This window comes from Lissotriton helveticus, chromosome 6, assembly GCF_964261635.1.
Source record: "Lissotriton helveticus chromosome 6, aLisHel1.1, whole genome shotgun sequence".
Taxonomy (NCBI): Eukaryota; Metazoa; Chordata; class Amphibia; order Caudata; family Salamandridae; genus Lissotriton; species Lissotriton helveticus.
This window is the reverse complement of record NC_136067.1, coordinates 87,040,216-87,061,550: the sequence shown is the minus strand read 5'-3', so window position 1 is coordinate 87,061,550 and position 21,335 is coordinate 87,040,216. Positions and strand designations below refer to the sequence as shown.

General features: G+C 44.6%; 1 protein-coding gene across 1 annotated transcript; it reads left to right on the top strand.

The window, feature by feature from the left end:
* The first annotated feature begins 13,489 nt into the window (after nt 1–13,489).
* Nucleotides 13,490–15,922, top strand: LOC144761225 (uncharacterized). Its single transcript, XM_078646703.1, has one exon. It carries the CDS (start codon nt 13,490–13,492, stop codon nt 15,920–15,922), a length of 2,433 nt encoding a protein of 810 aa, XP_078502829.1.
* The last annotated feature ends 5,413 nt before the right edge of the window (nt 15,923–21,335 follow it).

Here is a 21,335-nt window from a genome sequence, read left to right as displayed (position 1 = left end):
GTTGGTCTTGCCTGAAATTACTGTACTCAATTATCAAGACTCCGCTCCCAAGGTGCGAACACTTAAATAACAAGTTGCTTTTGCTGTGACGAGCTCTCTCTGGTAGCTGGAAGAACACATAACGAGCATGAGCACTAGCGTCTTTACTCAGCATGGCTTCAAACTAAAATGGCTTCCTCTTTTGTCTTCCATGTTTGTGGTTGTGTAATGGAAATCAGCAAAGAGATGCACTTTAAGTTTAACAGTAATGTCAGACATTGGTATATGATCTTGTGTCTAAGAAAGAGTTGACTGAGCCTGCATCGGCTGCCCCATAATGTATTTGAAGTCAGAAAACCACTTTTCAGGACAATTGTAAAGGATGCACTGTGCAGTCACAGACGGACCTTTTACACTACCTTTGGAGATAAACATGTGTCCCAGTACATATCCATTAGTTTGACAGTCTTTTGAGCTCAATAAAAGTATGAACGTATTTCTTGATCATCTCTGAAAGTTTATTCCTGGCTAAAGTTTATTCCTGGCTGAACCCCATGAAAAATTTAAATCATTACAATAAAAAAACAAAAATATTCACTTGTTTTTAGAAAAAGTAGATTTTATTTCTAATTATAGTGTCATGAAATCTACAAGCACATAAGTCATCCAGAATACACATTATTCCAAAATTCACAGGCATGCCTAGAACAAAATAATCATTCTATAGCCCTACCTTTATGATTAAAGAATTTTTATGTGCGTTTGTTGCATGTTTACCTGTAGATACCAATGCTGTGCATACTCCTGCCATCTAATATTGGGACGAAAAGGGGACCAAGGGGAACCCTACTCACAAAGGAACCAGGGTAATGCGTTTATCCAGAAAACAATGGTTCCTGTGGCATATTATTTGTACAATGCTCAGTCAGTACATAGCTCAATAGCAATTCAATTATTAGAGAGAGGATGACAAAGAGAAACACAACCCACACTTGTACCAATATATAACAATCTCTTTGTATTTCAACAAACAGTTAATACTGCAATTATATCCACAACGTACACATAATATACAAAGGTGCAATGTGTCCCAAGTGTTATTGTGAGCGAAACAGAAAAACGTGTAACAATAAATAGTATGTACAAGTTTCAGCTGAGAATATTTACAGAAAAGGAAAATGACCATAAATAATAATGGAGACAATAGTTAATCAGTGGCTATCTACAGTCATAGGCACTGTGTTCAATAGTTCATTTCCTATGGCGTCGACGGCGTTTCGACTGGTGAAATGGGGGTCTCGTCAGGACTGGACAGTGAGGGACATCTAAGAAAAGGAAACAGTCAGTGAGGCTGTATAACTATGTGTACAGTCGCATTGAATAATAATTATTCACGGACTTTTAAATTGAGGGTTTACCTTGCAAAATGTTTCATTCCATAACGCAACCCATGCGTGATAAAAAGTAGATTTAATTTACTTACAGTGAACCCAGCCGGGCACTGTCGGAAAGCAAAAGAGAATGAATTAAACAAACGTCGGGACATTACGATACATAATAGGAACTGGAAAATGGCCAGATACTGTATAACTTACCACTGTAGGTGGTAGATGTCAATGGAAGTCCTTGATTTGATATGACGGTCAATGCCGTCAGTGCGAAGTATAACCAGGAAAATGCCTAACAGAAAAAGTACCCCTTAGTTTAATTCCATTCCAATCATTGATCTAAGTCTTAGTATCAGTCAATTAAGGTGTATCATACCTATTGGCAAGTTCAATGCGCTCAATCGCTTCTATCCGTACATCTGTATCAATCAGGGATTGTTTGTGTGGCGCGGCAAATACGTCATCACGGGTATAAGCCATCGCGAGGAGAGCCGACAGGTCAATCCTCATCTGATGGTGCTCTGGTTTAATGCTTTGGTCTGTGCGAATTAACTAACGCGGGTACAGAATTGTACCAAGTGTAACGTGGACATATCACGAAAACCCATGAAAAGACAAATTAAAAATAGCATATTGCACAAATGTAAAACATTCATTGTACACAAAAGCAATTTACGAGGGCGATATAATAACATTCAATTACAATTGGTAATTTCAGATGTATAAGAATTACAGAACGACATCATTCCCAAAAGCATTCTTGTAACAGAGTGTATCCGCATTTGACAAGTAAAGAACAGACATCACATGACGCATATGATAACAGGAGTTACAGCTAAAGTTATGGTCTACAGCATGTGATGTTAGATGTATTTATGTAGTGAGAGTGGATACAAATCCTCTTCATTCATCAGCGGAATTTAAACCCACATTAATTGAATTGATCTTGTCAATCCAGTGACATTCCCGGCGTTGTAATATTTGGGCAATGTCACCGCCTCTCTCAGGTAATGTTGCAATATCCAAAACTTGCCATTTCATCTCATCTGCTGAATGGTTCTTCTCTTTGAAATGAGCCACGAGAGGTGCAGTCATAACTGATTTTGTAATGCGGCTACGATGTTGCCCTATCCTAGCCTTCACCGGTTGCTGAGTCTGTCCGATGTAAGGTAAATCACATGGACACCAAATGCAATACACGACATTGCGTGTATTGCAGTTGGAGAAAAATTCGAGTGTCTGTTCAAAGTTGCCATGTTTAAATGTATTTGTTTTTACTGTAAGTGGACAGATCACACAATTGCCACAAGGATGATGGCCAAGAATGGGGGGAAGATTCCAAGTGGATTCTAACGTACCAATTTTCTTTCTAGTACTTTCAGTAGATGACCTAACCAAATGATCTTTCAAGTTTTTTGCTCTTTTGTACGCAAATAGGGGGACTTCAATTTGTGGGTCAAAACTTTTAACAATGGGCCAATTTTTTATGATTGATTTTCGGATCTTGTTGATATGGACCCCGAAGGTAGTAACACATACAATTTTTTGCATTTCCTTCTTAGGTCTGGTAACAAGTAATTCCTCCCGTGGGCACGTTTCAACGATCTTTTCACTATTTTATTCGGATAGCCTCTCTTCAATAATTTGTTTTTTTAATATTTCTGACTCTTTCAGGTAATCTTCTCATCGCGCACTATTGCTTCGGATTCTCAAAAATTGTCCAAAGGGCAATCCGTCCCTCAGTGCTCTTGGATGTTGACTCTTATATGACAGTAGTATATTTTTCTCAGTAGGTTTTCTGTGGAGAGATGTAAAAAGTTTGTCATCTTTGTTCTGGATATTTAAGTTAAAAAACGGGATAGTCTCTTTATGTAACGTAGATGTGAAAGTAAGATGGTTTTGGACACAATTGAGATATGTAACAAATCTAGTGAAGTCATCTTCATTGCCTCTCCAGATGAGAAAAATATCATCTATATACCTATACCAGCATTTAATGCTGGCATAGTATGGATTCTGGTCACTCAAGACATAGCCATTTTCCACATGATTCATATAGATGTTTGCCATACTGGTCCCACAACATTGTTCATAATATTGACCACCTCGTTGGTGCCTGCATCGAAAAAGCCCTCAAAGCCATCCTCAGGGGCGAAAACCACTTCTGTGCTATCAGGCCAGCTTTCATCTTTGGCGCTGAAACACCCAGCGTCAAGGGCACCTTCCTCCTCCACCTCCTGAGGAGCAAGACCAGCCCATCCAACAACGCATTCAGACTGAGCTTGATGCCCACCAGAAGCAGATTCTGATACACCTGCAAACTGGCTGAATCCACACTCAGCCTTCCCTGAAGGCCAAAGACTTAAAACACAAGATGAAGCTGGTCTTTTAGGAGGCCCTTAACAAGCCACTGAAGCCGTTGCCTAAGGTATCTCGGTGCCATGATAGAGGCTCTAGTTCTTCTCCTCCTCTGCCTCGCATCCCTTTAACCCCACTTTCTCCTTCACCTTCCTCTCCACCTCCCTCTCGCCCTTTATCACCGCTACTACTTGCTGACCTCCAACCTTCTTGGCATGATGGCTTCCTGCCTTGCTATAATTCTACATGCCAGATTACATATGCACCCCTTACATGAGTTCCTAGTTGATCTGGAGCAGCACTAAACACTCACTGCAGTGGTGGAATGGCAACAACCTGTCGCAAGGTCGGCCTTTTATAGACCCAGTACCACAAGTTATCATCACAACGGATGACTTCCTCACCTATTGGAGGACGAAGCACCTAGACGACTTGACCGTTCAGGGACTGGACACTGACAAAAGGGTCTTTACATCAACTACCTAGAGTTGCTGTCCATCCAGCTAACCCTGAAGGTGTTCACACCTCTCATACAACACAAGGTAGCCCTCATTTACACGGACAACACCACTGCCATCTACCCACAGAAGCAGGGCTGGACTTACTCCCCACAGTTGCCCGCGATCACCCATGGCATTTGGCAGTGAGCAATTCATCAGAGTCCAACTACTAATGGAGTACTTAATGAGAGACCATGATGATTTTGCAGACCTGCTCCGCAGGATGCAACAAGTCCATAAGTGAGAACTCTACTCGCAAGTCCTACTCTTTGTACTTCCATTGCTGGAGGTTTCCAAATATAAACTTCTTTGTTTATTTGTTTATTTATGCTCAAGCCTCATCTTCAGGTTCCCAAACCCAGATTCCTTTGGCAATGTACTATGGATGAACCAGTCAGGGAAATTTGCTTATGCTATTCCGACTCTCCCACAGGTTTCGCTCTCATCCTGTTAATCCCCTTCTGGGTCAGACAGCCTAGTTCATCACCCTCCTCAACTTATTCCTAGTGTCCCACAAGATGCTGTCCAACCGGCTGTATCTTCTTTTGCAAAACCAGGTAACCCTCAGACACCCCAACCCGATCAATCTTGCGATTTGGCTCCCGAGGTCCTAGAATTTGGATACCTCCACTTGCCTTGAGAATTGATGACAATCCTTAGGGAGGTGGGCAGACCTACAGCAAGAGCCTGTTACACAGCTAGGTGAAAAAGGTTTCTGCGCTACTGCTTTCCCAGATATATTGACCCTCTCAAGGCCCCAATCCAGGACATTGACTGTAATCTGCTTCATTTGCAGAAGTCAGGCCTTGCTTATTCTTCTATCGGACTCCACTTAACTGCTGTTGAAACTTACCTTCAAAACAGAGAACACACTGTTCGAGGCATATGAGCTGCAGATCACACACTATGCATAGATCGCCATCTGGTGTTGGGCCCGGATGTTTGCACTTGTTTTTTTCTTGGAGAAGTCTCTGGAAGTCAGGAGACAGGTGACTCCTCCTTTAGATGATAGTGCGCATGGGCATCGGCTCCATCTTCAGATTGTTTTTTCCCGGCATCGGGTTCGTATGTGTTTATCGCGCTCCAGTTTGGTGCCATTACCGATTCAACTTTCGACACGCAATCCTTCACCCTTTCTACGTAATTGTTTTCAAACGCGAACCCCAGTTGTTGCGCATCTCTCCAACGTCGAAGTCCTAGATTCCGATCATCGACGAGGGCCTTCGGGCCTATCTGGGCCTTAGCATCTGGCTCATGGAAAGGACTCCATTCACGAAGTGTCCTCAATGTGGGTCGAAGTTTCCCCACACCCATCTGCATGAGGTGTGTAACCTCTGCCTTTCACCGGAGCACGAGGCCAGAGACTGTGCAGCTTGTGCCTCTTTCAGCTCCAAAAAGACCATTCGGGATCGTCGAGCTCGAAGAACAATGCCTCACTCGTCGACATCCATTCCCGACAACATCTTCCATGAGGGCGTCGACGTACCAGAACAGGAGCGGGTCGAAGAGCACCTCATCAGTGCCTCCGAAGCCGAGGACTCAGACACTGAAGACCTCATTCCGGCGCAGCGGGTCGTAAGTAAAGACGTCGAACCCAACCCCCTCCATACACCATCAAAAAAGGCTTCGGTCACACCTTCACCTTTGGGCCCAGGTGCACACCGAGATACTGCTTCCCATGCCCTCTGGCTTGGCAAAGAAACCTATCAAGCCTTCAGGCGACTCAGGCTCGAGTCAGTCGGCCATCGGTACCGAAACACGGTCACCTGCACCGAAAAAGAAACCACCCTCCTCCTCAGTGCTGATCGCTGCCTCCACATCCAAGCACTCTGCACCAAAAACAACAAGCACCGATCCTTTGACTCCGAAAAAACACTCGGAGCCGAGCAAAATGCCCCTCCCTAAAGGTTCGGAATCACTCCGTTCGGAATCACTCCCTTCGGAGCCGAAAAAAGCTTCGGAACCAAAAAAACACCCGGTTCTACAGACCAGCACAGAGACTGTAAAACATCACGGTTCCAAGCCAAAAGACCACAAAACCGTTCCGGAGTTGGTGCCGCGTAAGGTGGGTGTACCAAAAAAGTCTGGGCCGAAACAACTGCCTCCATCAGAAGAGCTTTTTACACCAGATCCTAAACAAAAGATTCTTCTAAAGGACCCTAAAACTGGTCAGCTCACTCTAAGTTCAAAGAAGAGACCACTGGAAACGCCTGCACCGGCTCCACCACAAAAAGCGGGACATTGCCACATCTCCCCTCAGGATCCCTCCTCCATCACCTCCTCCATCACCTCCTCCACCACCTCCTCCTCCTCCTCCACCTCCCCTACTACACCATTTTCCTGCACCATCCCCTCCACCAAGGGACGGTGATGATAGCTCTAATGACACAGTGGGGGTGCAGATAAGGAGCCACTAGGGGACCCTAGTCCACCTTCTTCGCCTTATCCCTGGGACGATTACAACACACCAGATGTCACTGATGTTCCACAGGAGGACGTACACTCCTCTAGACTTTCCCCTCCAGAGGACACAACTGTCTTTAGTCAGCTGCTCTATAGAGCTGCCCAATACCATGGGGTTAACTTACATACAGACCCTGTGGAAGAGGATTTCCTAATGGACACTTTTGATACCTCACAAAGGACCACCTCTATCTTGCCTATGCTAAAAGGGGTCATCAAGCATGCAGCTGAAGTGTTTAAAGATCTTGTGAGGGATAGAGTAATTAACCCCAGGAACGAGAAAAAATACAAAGCTGCCCCTGCGGACCCAGCCTACATTAAGGGCCCGTACCTTTAGATTCCCTAGTAGTCTCCAATGCTAGGAAAAGGGCCAACTCTCAGACATCAGGGGGGCGCTCCACCCCCTGATAAAGAGTCCAAACTCTTGGAAGCCTCTGGCAAAAGAACAGCGTCCCAAGCAGCTAACATATGGCGTATCGCCAACACTCAAGCTCTGTTAGCCAGGTACGATAGGGCACATTAGGATGAGCTAGAGACCCTATTACAGCACCTCCCTGACAAATATAAAAACAGGGCCAATGACCTCATACAGGAGGGAAAAATCACCAACACCTCCATTCGGTGTGCTCTGGACGTAGCAAATACCGCCTCCAGAGCTGTCAACACAAGTGTCCTTCTGCGTAGACATGCTTGGCTACGCATTTCTGGTTTGAAACCGGAACCAATCATTCGATCTGGAACTCTTATTTGGGTCTAATGTAGATTCATCATTTGAGAAAATGAAAAAAGACACAGACACAGCTAAATCAATGGGAGCATTGCAATCGCAAGCTCCCAGATGTTCTTTTCGTCGCTCCTTCTACAAGGGCAATTCCAGAGGCTACTCCTCTGACAACCCCTCCACCTCTTACAAGGCTCCCACCCAGTCTACATTCACTAGAGTTTATCATTTTGAATGTTTAGTACTCTCAAAACTGTATCTCCTATCAGTGAATCAATTTTTCTAAACTATTACTATCACTGTTTCTTATAATTTTCATCAACTGCTGTTTTTAATACTTGTATAATAATGCATTGTTTTCTAAATATTTTAAAACAAGATTGTATATCACATTGTAACGGTTTTTATTAACTATACAATAAATAAATACTAATGTGTCTTAATGTGTCACTAGAGGTTACCAGAGAGGAGGCTACAGAAGCAACCATAACAAAGGTAGAGGCAAGACCAACAATACCCGATCTGCCTCCACCCCTACCCAATGACTTCCCTCCACTCCCCCCCGGACCATTCCACTCCAGTCAGGGGAAGAATACAGCAGTTCCTTCCTGTCTGGAACAACATTACCACAGACAGGTGGGTGAGACAAATCGTTCAATCAGGTTACTGTCTGGAACTTACCTCTAACCCCCCAACATACCACCCAAACAGCGTCCAATGCCGTTAGAACATTTATCGCTGCTCAAGCAGGAAGTTATCTCACTCCTACAAAAGAGTGCAATAGAACCAGTTCCCCTGCACCAACAAAACACAGAAATTTACTCTCTGTATTTTCTCATACCAAAAAAGGACGGCTCTCTGAGACCTATTCTAGATCTCAGACCCCTAAACCTGTACATAAAATCAGACCATTTCCACATGGTCACACTTCAGCAGGTTCTTCCTCTTCTTTCACAAGGCAACTTCCTTGCCACTCTAGATCTCAAGGATGCCTATTTTCCTATTCCCATTCACACAACTCACAGGAAATACCTCAGGTTTGTAGTGGACGGTCAACACTACCAATTCAAATAACGCCCATTCGGAGTCACCAAGGCACCCCCAGTATTCATCAAGTGCCGAGCGGTAGTTGCCGCTCATCTCAGAAGACAACACATTCACGTCTTCCCATATCTGGATGACTGGCTAATAAAAGCCAGCTCATACAGTCAGTGTGTACATCACACTCGCGTCACAATTGAACTTCTCCACGACTTGGGGTTTACAGTAAACCACGCAGTCTCATCTGCAACCGTCCCACATACAACAATACCTAGGTGCCATAATAAACACCTCAAAAGCACGAGCTTATCCCAGTCCAGCCAGGATTGCAAGCATGCAAACCGTCATAACCAAATTTCAGCCTCAACACTCTTCCAGCTCGAGTGTTCATGCAACTCATAGGGATGATGGCCTCTTGCATATGCATAGTGCCTCACGCAAGATTCCAGATGCGTCCTCTACAAGAGTGCCTAGCACACCAATGGAACCAGGCTCAGGGTCAGCTAACCTTGGTGTTGGTAGACGGTCGCACTCATCGCTCTCTGCAGTGGTGGAACACCAAAAACCTTTCCAAATGGCGCTCGTTTATAGAGCCAGTTCCACAGATTGTCATGACAGCAGACACATCGCTCTCTGGCTGGGTAGCTCATCTATTGCATCACACCATGCAGGGCAGGTGGACTCTTGAACAAAAGCTACTCTACATCAACCATCTGGAGTTACTAGCTATATTCCTGGCCCTAAAGGCATTCCAGAAACAAATATCAGGAAAAGCTGTCCTAGTCCGCACCAATAACATGACAGCAATGTACTACATACAGAAACAAGGCGAGACACACTCCCTACAACTCTCCCAACTAGCACAAAACATATGGAGATGGGCTATTCCCCATAACATTTTTCTCCTAGCCCAACATGTTCCAGGAGTCCAGAACAATACAGCAGATCTGTTAAGTCATCAAACGCAACAGATTCACGAGTGGGAACTTCATCCACAAGTTCTTCAACCGTTTTTCCACATGTGGGGACAACCTGAGATAGATCTCTTCGCCACACACTAAAACGCCAAAAGCTCAAGCTTCGCTGCCAGATATCCACACCCACTGTCCAAAGGCAATGCGATATGGATGAATTGGTCAGGCAGATTTGCGTACGCTTTTCAGCCTCTCCCACTCATTCCACTGGTGGTGTGCAAACTGCAGCAAATCTCATCCTAGTTGCTCCAACCTGGGCCAGACAACCGTGGTATACCACATTACTGTAACTATCTGTACACCCGCACCGAAAACTACACACCTCTCCCCATGCCTCGTAACCCAGAACCATGGAGAAATCTGGCTCCTGAAGTCTTAGAGTTTGGTTACCTTAACCTTCCCCCTGACTGTATGAACGTTACCACTAGAGCATGCTATGCATCCAAGTGGAAACGATTTGTAATATGCTGTAACAACAACAATATCAATCCATTAGATGTGTCTATTCAAAACATCATATGTTATCTATTACACCTTCAAACGTCTAATCTAGCATACACATCAATTGGGTTACACCTAGCTGCCATAGCAGCCTACTTACAAAATAGGCAGCGCTTATCACTATTTAGAGTACTGATGATAAATACTTTATTCGAAACAAATTTCATAAAAGTACAATTATACAGTATACGAAATACATTACCATATTCCAACCCGTATACATAAAACAGGATAATCTATACATGAAAACATATCAAACAACGGGTAAAAATTTTGACCTGATATACCAAGCTTTCGCCACCCCGCAAACAATATACATTGAAGTAGCATTAGTTAGAATGACACGCATAGCTATTCTGTGGTCCCTCACCCCTAAATTCCTACAAACAGGTTTCAACCATCTTGCTCTTGGTTGTTTGTAAGCAACACATGCAAATAGGAAGTGGCCCAATGATTCTTTCGGGCAGGCACAATATTTAGAGTACTTGCCATCAAAGCTTTTATGGAAGGTCTCAAAAGAATGATTCCTCCCAGGGTACCACCCTCACCGGTATGTAATTTGAACATTTTTCTCACAAGACTAATGGGCCCTCCATTCGAACCTCTGCATAAATGTGAATTACAATTTCTTACATGGAAAGTAGCTTTCCTTGTGGCCATTACTTCCATTAGGAGAGTTAGTGAGCCACAAGCATTCCCTATTCAAGAACCATTTTTTTAAACTCCAGCCTAATAAGTGGTTCTAAAAACCAACCCAAAATTCCTCCCTAAGGTTATTTCTCCCTTTCACCTCAATCAGTCTGTGGAGTTGCCAGTGTTCTTCTCGCAACCACAAAGAGTCATAGAAAGAGCTCTACATACTCTAGACGTAAAAAGAGCACTCCTTTATTACATTGAAAGAACAAAACCTTTTCGGAAAACGAAACAACTTTTCTTCTCACCACCACATACAAGCAAACCCATATCAAAATCTGGAATTGCAAGGTTGATTGTCAAATGCCTGCAAGGCAAAACATACACTATCTATTCCCCCTAGAGCCCACTCTACCCACAAGATAGGGGCTTCAATGGGATTTCTAGGGAACATTCCCTTACATGACATCTGCAGAGCAGCTACATGGTCTACACCACACACATTCACAAAGCACTATTGTGTAGATGTGCAAACAAGACAAAAAGCTACTGTAGGCCAAGCTGTACTCAAAGCACTTGTCCAAATTACTGCAACAGATACAGGTGGTCGCCGCTAAGTATGGGTACTGCTACACAATCTGTGCTTAGTGTGTGATCTGCAGCTCATATGCCTCGAACGGAAAATGCTACTTACCAGCATGCATCTTTTCTTGGCATGTAGAGCTGCCGATCCACACATGCCCACCCGCCTCCCCAGCTACCTTTATCTGTTCCAGTATTATCTTATTTAGATACAGCATACATGGGCATCTTTTCTGTTTATTACAAAACTCCATAATTTCCCTGCTGGCGAAAAACAATCTGAAAACGGATCCGATGCCCATGCGCACTATCATCCAAAGGAGGAGTCACCTATCTCCTGACCTCCAGAGTCTTCTCCAAGAAAAAAACATGTGCAAACATCCGGGCCCAACACCAGATGGCGATCCATGCATAGTGTGTGGATCTGCAGCTCTACATGCCAAGAACAGATGCATACTGGTAAGTAGCATTTTCCTTTCTATTCAGGGTTCCTGTTATTAAAGCCTTTATGGATGGGCTCAAAATGGTATTTTGGCTGCAAGTTCTGCCTGCCCCGGTGTGGAACCTCAACATTGTTTTGTCAAGACCGATTGCCCTCCCTTTAAGCCACTCCACTCTTGTCCCTTACAGTTTCTTTCCCGTGAGGTAGCCTTCTTAGTAACTATCACCTCCCTTAAGTGTGTCAGTGAGTTTCAGGGTCTTACCCTCCAACGAATGTTTTTGCAAGTCCAAGTGATAGGATAGACCTCAGGACAAACCCAAAATTCCTCTCTAAGGTAGTCCCTAGTTTCCACGTTAACCAAACTATTGAGCTCCCTGTGTTCTTCCCACATCCACAGCCCATAGCAGAAAGGGTGCTTCATACATTAGATGTTTAAAGAGCCCCCAGGTACTACATTGGCTGGACAAAACTCTTCTGTAAGTCACAGCAGCTTTTTGTCTCTTTTACCACAGCACACAAGTGAAGTGCTTTTTCTAAAGAAGGAATAGCACAATGGCTGGTCCAATGCATTCAAACATGTTATGCCCAGGCTTAAAAAGATTTGCCTATCCCCCTCAACTGTGGTACTGAAATTCTGCACCCGTGTTATAAAAGTCGTCGAATCATGACGATTTTGGTAACATCAGACCGAAAATGACGAGAGTAAGGTGTGCGAGTATTTTCGTCACGTTTGAGTGGCGAGATCACCATTAAATCAGAATTCCGTCCTGAACCCTCGGGTTCCATTTTGTGCATGGCAGCCATTTTGTGGTTGCCCTCACATAGGCCGATGACTAAGGCCGAAATGAGTCTTTTGGGACACGTACACCTTTAGCTGACTTCTGTGCGACCTGGGCAAGCTGACTCCACTGCCCGAAGCAAAACCTGTTCGGCCAGTTCCTTTCCCAGTGGCTGATCGAGATTAGGACCAAGGCACAGCATACCATAAACCCTTCATTGCATACAACTATGTCAAATCTTGCACACACCTGTCTCTGTTCTTTTCTTTATGACCTGCTTTACGATGAGGAGGTGCCCGATTTTATTAGGGGTCCGTCCGATATCTGATGAAAAGTGCTGGGCCTTGCCGGGTAATTGATTGTGGGGTGGAGAAACTGAAAATGTGCTTGTCATCATGAATCTGCTTTTCTTTGTCGTAGAAATATGTGAATGGTCAACTGTAAAATAAGGAATGTTTGCCTAAAGCATAATATTTTGTATAAAAAGGGATGGCTGACTTTGTAAGATTGAGCAGTCTCCTGAGAATATACACCGTGTTGTACTTCTAGGATACCTGTTACTGGCTGCAGCCAATAAATTCGATCTTTGACTTCACCAAGAAGACTCTGTGTTTCTGTAGTCTGAGACAGGAGAACTCGAAGTCTTTGGGTGTGTTCCCTGGCTTTGCTGGGTTCTTAAAAACCCGGTACTTTAGTTGGCGCCCAACGTAGGGCGATACCAACGGTACCGGTCCAAGCCAGAGGTTCGTGAGGAGCTTTGTGTGAAAATTCTGGAGGAAGGCCGCCACTTCATCGACCCCTGCATGTCGACGTGGTCCGAAAGTCTTTGCTGCGAGGTTCCCCGCTTCCCGACGGCTACGAAGGACTGCTGCCCTGGCTATCGCCCTGATTTGGACCCTTGATGTTTGGTAGAGCGAAATGATAGACGAGTCTTCTGGTGACGTCATCGATACCTCAGTTAAGTATAAGTGGAGCGTCTCCTAGTCCTTAGTTGGTTCTTAGTTTTGGGTATCCCCTTGGGATCTTTGATTTGGAACTTGCAAGTACCAAAGCCGAAGGACTCGTGTATTCACGAGACTATCGTATTTGATAATCCTTTGAAGTTTGAAGCTAGACTAGAGAGCGAAGATGCCTGGTCTTAGCAGACTTGGAAACTTGTTTTGTTGTGGTAGTAATAAGGATTCCCGATTGGAGGACTCGTGTCCGGTTCCTCCGATTGGAACTCCAACTTATGAATTGTATGTGAAACATGGAGTAGGCCCCATCACATACAATGAAGTGTGGATCCGGTACACCAGAAAGGATGGTGTTTTAAAATGGCCCCAATATGGTAGCTTTGACACGGAAATCTTAGATAACCTCGAAGTTAAACTTTTCAAGAAGAAAGCGCGGCCGGCGATGTTTGACTCTTTCCGCCTATGGCGTAAGGAAGCCAAACAGAAGGAAATTAAATTAGTGAAGAAAAATAAGAGAGAAAGGGGTATCTCGATAATGCAAGCTGCTATGCAGTTTAAAGATAACGAAGAGGAACAGATGAGTGAGCAGTTGCACAGGCAATGTAAAATGGTGATTGATAAATGTTATCCAGTTTTGCCGCCTCTTCAGCAAGATGCAGCAAAAGACCTTGAAAAAGACCCCCTAATGTCGCATTTGCTAAGTTCGCCACCCCCTTATGCGCAGAATGCTACGGCACCTCCGCAACCTTTAGCTGTGCAACCTTTGGTTGTATTGCCTCCTGCTCCTCCACACCCTCCAGCTTCTCTTCAGTTGGTGCCTATTCCTCCGGTGCAGCCTCCTCAAGGGCCACCGGCTTTGACATCTGCTCTTCCTTTACTTCCTACAACTTTGACCACTGTATCGACTACCACTCCTGCTGACACTGCCTCTGCGTCTGCCTTGCCTCACCCTGCTTTTCCGCCTGTCCTTTCATCGACTTCTCCTTCTGTTCGCCAGAGAATGACTAGCACTGTTACTAGCTTTCTATATCCTCTCTTTGGAGCAACAAGCGCTAGTCCTGTCTCTGAGCGTAAACAGTTACGTAGCCAACTGCCTGATTCTAGGGAGAAGGAAACACTGAATTATTTGGCACATAAATGGGTTACCGATCCGGTAACACATGAGCTAGAGTCTGTTATGGATGTCTTGCATCAGTGGGAAGCATCGAAGCAGAGGTACGTTTTTGAGAAAATGTGTACTTTCCTTTGTGAGGATAGAGAGGAGAATGATTTGGAGCCCAATACGCCGGAGTTGTGTCGTGTACGGTTCGAGTTTGGGAAACGCGCAATTGTGGGTTCAGATGTTAGGAAAGCAGTTGCGACATTGTTGTCATTAAGGACTGAAGGTGTTTCTCGGTCATTGTTTGAGTCTGATTCCTCTGTTAAAAAGAAGGTGAGACAATATCCCATGAGAGACGTTCCCCCCGTTTGGAGAGATGGGGACGCGAATGCTAATCCAATCATTCCACCACACTTTCAGCGTGTCTGGGTACATGTTCCATGGAAGCGAGCTGAAGTTTTGGCCCTTAAGCAGACATTGCCTGATCCCCGTAAAAATCCTGCAGGATATTACAAGGAATTGTCACAGACTGCAGGTTCCTGCATTATGAATTTAGCCGACATAGACATGTTGTTTGGAAATGTTGTTCCACAGCCTTTATGGGGAAAGATACGTCATGCAGATCATGATCAGGAGTTAGGTGACTCATGGGCTAATATTACTGCTGCAGATGCCCGACAAGTTGGTGCTGCTAAACCCGAGCCTTTAGTAGCAGATCTCCCTGGTAGGATCATTAATTACATGAAAACTTTAATGCCTGCCATGAGAGTAAATTGGGATAAATTGTCTGCGTGCAAGCAAAAGAAAGATGAAACGGTGTCAGATTTCTTCACCTGGTTTGAAGAAACGTTTGTCGACCACAGTGGTCAAGATATGAGTACAGAAGGTGGCCAACGGTTGTTCGTCGATAAGTTCGTGCATAATTTGTTATCCGAGTTGTGTAAGAAGTTGAAAGATTCAGAGAGTTCTTGGGCCGTTTCCTCTTCAGCTCAAATACTGGCTACTGCACAGTATTATGAAAATCGAGACAAAGATGAGAAAGATAGAGCAGAGAAGAAAACTAAAGAGTTAAAAACTAAGGTTCTGTTACAGCAAGCGTATCCGCCACGGGGTGGTCAAAATAGTGGTGGTCAGAGTAACTATCAGAATAACTATCAGCAGCCTCAACAGTTTCAGAGGAACTCGCAAAGAGTCGAGTATACTCAACCACGTGTCCCTGTAGGTCCCAATCAGTGTTCGTATTGTAAGGAAGAGGGTCATTTTAAGTATAGTTGCCCTATTTTGTTACAGCGTATGAATGGTGTTTCTGGCTCAAGAGGTCGGGGTGTTCAACAAGCTCCTAGAGGTAGAGGACGTGGAAATTTCCCCCAGAACGCACGTTCCTTTCCGCCTCAGAATTCAATGAATAGTTTTGATCAGCAAAATAACGCGTCTGGTAGGACAGCTCAGTACTACGCTGATGATTACTATGCAGAAGATGAGAATATGGACGGTAATGATTGCTAGGACAGCCATAGACAAAGAGAGGGAGTTGTTTCAGTTCCAGTAGATCAGAGTGGACCTTACGTTGAGGTGATTACATCAGGTGTGTCAGAGCCTTTTCTGTTGGATACTGGTGCTACAAAGAGTTTTATTATGCACTCTAAACTCCCCGGCGCACCTTTGTCTGGCGAAACGAATGTATCAGTAGGTTTTTCTGGCGCCTCAGTTAGAAATCCGATTTCTGACCCTTTGTCCCTTTCTGTTGGACCTTGTGAATTCGAAGCACCTCTTATTTTAACGACAGGTTGTGGTGAAAACTTGTTAGGATTGGATCTGTTAAAAAGATTGTATGCGACTTTGTATTGTTCTCCTTCGGGAGTACAACTTACACTGGGTAAGAAAGTGGTTTCCTCAATGTATTTGTCGAAGGACAAACTCCCGACAGAATTGTCGTTTCTCCCCGATACTCTTTGGGCTACTGGTCCTAATGATGTAGGTCTTTTGGAAATACCGCCATATGTTGTGACATTGAAAGCCAATGTTAAAATGCCACGCATTCCCCAATACAAAATTTCTAGTGAAGGTGAAAAAGCGTTGCTAGCGATCATTTACGATCTGATTGAAAAAGATGTGATTGAAGAGACAAGAGGCAACGTTTGCAATAGTCCTGTTCTGCCTGTTTTGAAACTAACTGACCCTTCCCAGCCACCTGTTTACAGATTCGTGATTGATCTTAGAGAGGTCAATAAAATAGTTGTGCCACAATTTCCAGTTGTTCCTGATATCACTGCCCTATTGACTATGATTCCAGCATCCGCGACCTGGTTTTCGGTGATTGACTTGAAGAATGCTTTCTTCAGCATCCCGATAGCCGAGGAGAGTAGGGATATTTTCGGCTTCAGTTTAGGAGGTCGAAGCTTCCGCTTCAAAAGCGCTCCCCAGGGCTACTGTGAAAGCCCATCGATATATAGTCAGGCTTTAAAAACACAGCTTGATACGATTGTTTTACCTGATGGTGCTACCCTCATTCAGTATGTTGATGATTTGCTGGTTGCTGCAAATACTGAGGAAATCTGTAAAGAAGCCATGTTGTCATTGTTGCGTCATTTGTGTGATTTGCATCACAGTGTCTCTCTCAAAATTGCAATATTGTCGACAAGAAGTGACCTTCTTAGGTCACCTCTTATCGAAGGAGGGAAGGAAACTGACCCCAGAAAGAATTCAGGCAATATCGAAATTGAGTGTACCAAGGACACAGAGAGAAGTGCGTGCTTTCTTGGGCATTACATCATATTGCAGGCAATGGATACCAAATTTTTCCTTGCTGGCCAAACCTTTGGTGGCATTAACTTGTAAAGATACACCGAATCCCGTCCCATGGTCTGAAGAGTGTCAGAAAAGTTTTTCTGAGTTACGCAATGCATTATGTTTGGCTCCTGTGTTGGGTACCCCCGACTACAGTAAGCCCTTTACATTGTATGTCCATGAGAAAGAAGGTTGTGCATTATCAGTGTTGACACAGTTGTTTGGAGACAAGCAGCGTCCATGCGCGTATTTTTCGTCTACTTTGGACCCGGTAGCTAAAGCATTGCCAAGTTGCTTGAGAGCCACAGCGGCAGCAGCTGTTTCTATTCGGCAGTCTGCTGGTTTAGTGATGAATAATACATCGATTGTGATGGTTCCACATGCAGTGGACACGTTGTTAAACAGGACCAAGACACAGCACTTAACTAGTGCTCGATTGTCAGGTTACGAGTTGACATTATTAGCGAGTCATGTGCACATAAAAAGATGCAACACGCTTAACCCAGCTACGTTGTTGCCGAGCATAGCAGAGACAGATGTTTCTGAACAGCATGATTGTTTTCTCAGGACAGAAGAAGAAACGAAAGGGAGAGTAGATCTTAAGGACACTCCTCTTGTAAAGTGTGATGGTACCTTACGGGTGGATGGTTCATGCTTCAAGCTTCCGAATGGTGAGACGACTGCGGCATATGCTGTTACGACTTTGCATACGATTGTTGAAACTGCACGTATCCCACATAATTCAGCTCAAGCAGCAGAGTTGATTGCACTTACGAGAGCGTGTGTGTTATCAAAAGGAATGAAAGTGACCATATATACTGACAGCCAGTATGCGTTTGGTGTGGCTCACAGTTTTGGACGATTGTGGAAAGAACGTGGGTTTTTGACTTCGCATGGAGCCAAGATTCAGCATGGTCAGTTGGTGAATGAGCTTCTCGAGTCACTTACTTTGCCGTTGCAAGTTGCGATTGTGAAATGCAGTGCACACAAGAAGGTTACTGATGATGTTGGTCGTGGCAATGCATTTGCTGATGAAGTTGCAAGAGATGTGATGAGTCGAATGTATGTTGCAGGCCCTGCAAGATGGGTTGGTGACGTTGGAATGTGTGAAGATACAATAGAGAGTGTGGAGTCTATTCAAGCTGAAGCTACAGAGAAAGACTTGTGTGTGGAGAGAGAGTACGGGTAAATTGGATGCAAATGGTTGTTGGGTTGAATTGTCAGAGCATCAGCGATGGTTATTACCCGATGCATATGTGCTTGCAGTGGTTACAATGGCCCATGGAATGGCTCACATCAGTGTGAAAGGGATTTGTAAGTTGTTGGCTCCAGTATGGCAAAATGCTGGAATTCCTAAGTGTGCGGAGAAATGTGGTCAAGAATTGCATGGTGTGTTTGAAATACAATCCTGGTAGGGGAACCCCAACTCCAGCTGGGCATTTTTCGCCGGGGCTTGGAATCCGGCAAAAGTTCCACGCTGCAAATCACCCCCAATCAGCTGGACTAGTAGAATGCTACAATGGCACTCTAAAACTTAAACTGACCAAGATACAAGCAAGCTCTGGCCTTAAATGGCCCGATGCTTTACCATTAGCACTTCTATCGACAAGAATGACTGTGCATTCACGAGTGGGACTTAGTCCATACGAGATTGTGTTCGGCCGCCCGGCCAACATATGGGGAGTGCCAAGGCCGGCAAAATTCAGTGAGATTGAACACCCTGTACTGCTTGATTACTTGTATGATTTGACGGCTAAATTGCGTGTTTTACACCAACAGGTTCACGATACTCTGCCTCAGGTCTCTGAAGATCCAGGAGACGCTATCGATCCTGGTTCGTGGGTGCTGGTCAAAAACTTCCAGCGGACAAAGAATGATCAGCCCCGTTGGACCGGCCCTCACCTAGTCCTTTTGTCAACGAGATCAGCCGTGCGAGTGGAAGGAAAAAAGAACTGGATCCACGGCGTACATTGTAAGAGGGTCCCTTTGCCTCTGCCGTACGACCGGTGGGTCCAGGAGGGTATTGCCGACTCTGAGACTGAGACTGTGCCTCGTTTTCTGCCTTTCAGCGATGCACGTGTAAAAGGAACAAATTCTGAACGTGAAAGTGACAATCTTTTGCAAGAAGCTGTGCCACCGTCAATTCGATTGGACACTACCGAGCCTGAACTTTTGTTCCAAGACCAGACATTACCTGGAAAAAGCCGTTATAATCTGAGGCCAAGAACTATGGACAAATAAATTCCTTTTCTTTGCTATTTTTGAAAGTGCAGCTCTCTCATCTGAGAAACTTTTTTATTTTTGTTTTTCGAGCCACCATTCGGGTTCAGCTGTAGGGTCGCGGGCGACAAGTCTTTGGAGTGCAAGCTGAAGACACAAGGTCGACGGTTCTGGTTGGTCCTTGGGAGTTCCCTGGACTGACAGGCGCATTCCTTAGCACGGAACACCCTACCTCCGCGAGCAGCAAGGTTAGAGGATGGGGTTTTTCGAGATGGAGAGACCTGCCAAAGAGATGAACTTTAAAGCCAAAATGTGTATAATGATGACCAAGAAACGTTTTTTGATATTATGCATTTTTATGTTGTTTAGTGTAATGATGTTTTTAATAGGATATGTTTTATACTCCTTTCAAGTGACATTTGCACCCACTACACAGCCCATGCCTCCTTCTACTGTTCCCTCACATTCTTTTCACCCTTGACCTGAACATGAGTCCGTTAGGAGATTAGAGTTTATCAATAACTCCTTCGTTCAGCTTTTGCACCAACACCAATTAGTAGTGAACACGACTAACTGTTGGGTGTGTGGTCTTATGCCTCATACAACTGATAAAGGTATCCCTTATCTGGTCCTGCCTTTCAGCCATAATGGTTCTGTGTGGGCATACAGAACGATGTTCATCTATGCTCTTGAAGTCCACCCCCTACGTTCTGTAAAAGATAATCCAAAGAATAGTGCTCTAGTTAAGGGTATAGTATATATGATTAGAGAAGCTACTTCCTATGAGACTATCCCAAGAGATGAGACACTAGCGTATATTGGATGGAACGTGACCGGATATGGAGTTACTCTGAGTGAGAACCAGCGAGCAAAGAGATCCTCCCCGATTTGGATTGTACCCCATCAGGGTCACCTATGTCTGCAAAGTAATGGCAAGAATCCCAGAGCTCAGTTAGGGAAGAGTATCTGCACCGAGACATATGTTTTTGCGTCTCAGACTTCCCCTTCGTTCCTAGCAGCTAAGGGTATCTATTTCATCTGCCATGATAGAGCCTACACATGGTTGCCCCCTGACTTCTCGGGCACATGTTTTGTTTCGTTCCTGTTGCCTCCCACCTACACAGCTGCGGCAGATTACCACAAGACAAGGATAGTTAGAGGTGTCTTCAATAAAGAAGACACTGCAGGACAAGAATTGGGAGACTTCTTGAAGGGTTTTCTGCCATTTTGGGGACCTAGGGTTAACAGCAGGAACATAAGGCAATTGACAAGGGTGGTTGAGTCCACCGTAGTTGAAACTGACGGTGCCCTTAGTAACTTGACTGCTGAGCTCCAGTCGGATCGTCTTATGACTCTTCAGAACAGAGGGATGTCATACTTGCAGACCGAGGTGGGGTATGTAAAGTGATCCAATCAAGTTGCTGTGTTTTCATTCCAGATAACGCTCCGACAGTGTACCAGGCCATTTCCAAACTGCATAAGATCTCCGAATCTATTCATGTGGATAAAGGAGATTGGTCGTTGATGGGGTGGTTCTGTGAACTGTTATCCGCCTGGGGATGGAAGATTCTGATGGTCATTGGGATGATCTTAGCCATCCTTTTCCTGTTCTGTCTGTGCGTACAGTGTGTTCCTGCTATATGTGGCCTCTGTGCTACATCGTGTATAAGGAAACCTGTATCAAGGGACGAGCTAAGTAATAGGATGATGCTACAGCAACATCTCAATGAATTTATGAATATAGACCTGGACTCAGATTAGCGTGAGTATAGGTTATTGCCTATGTAAGGGCAAAAGGAGGGTCTGTGGTACTGAAATTCTGCACCCGTGTTATAAAAGTCGTCGAATCATGACGATTTTGGTAACATCAGACCGAAAATGACGAGAGTAAGGTGTGCGAGTATTTTCGTCA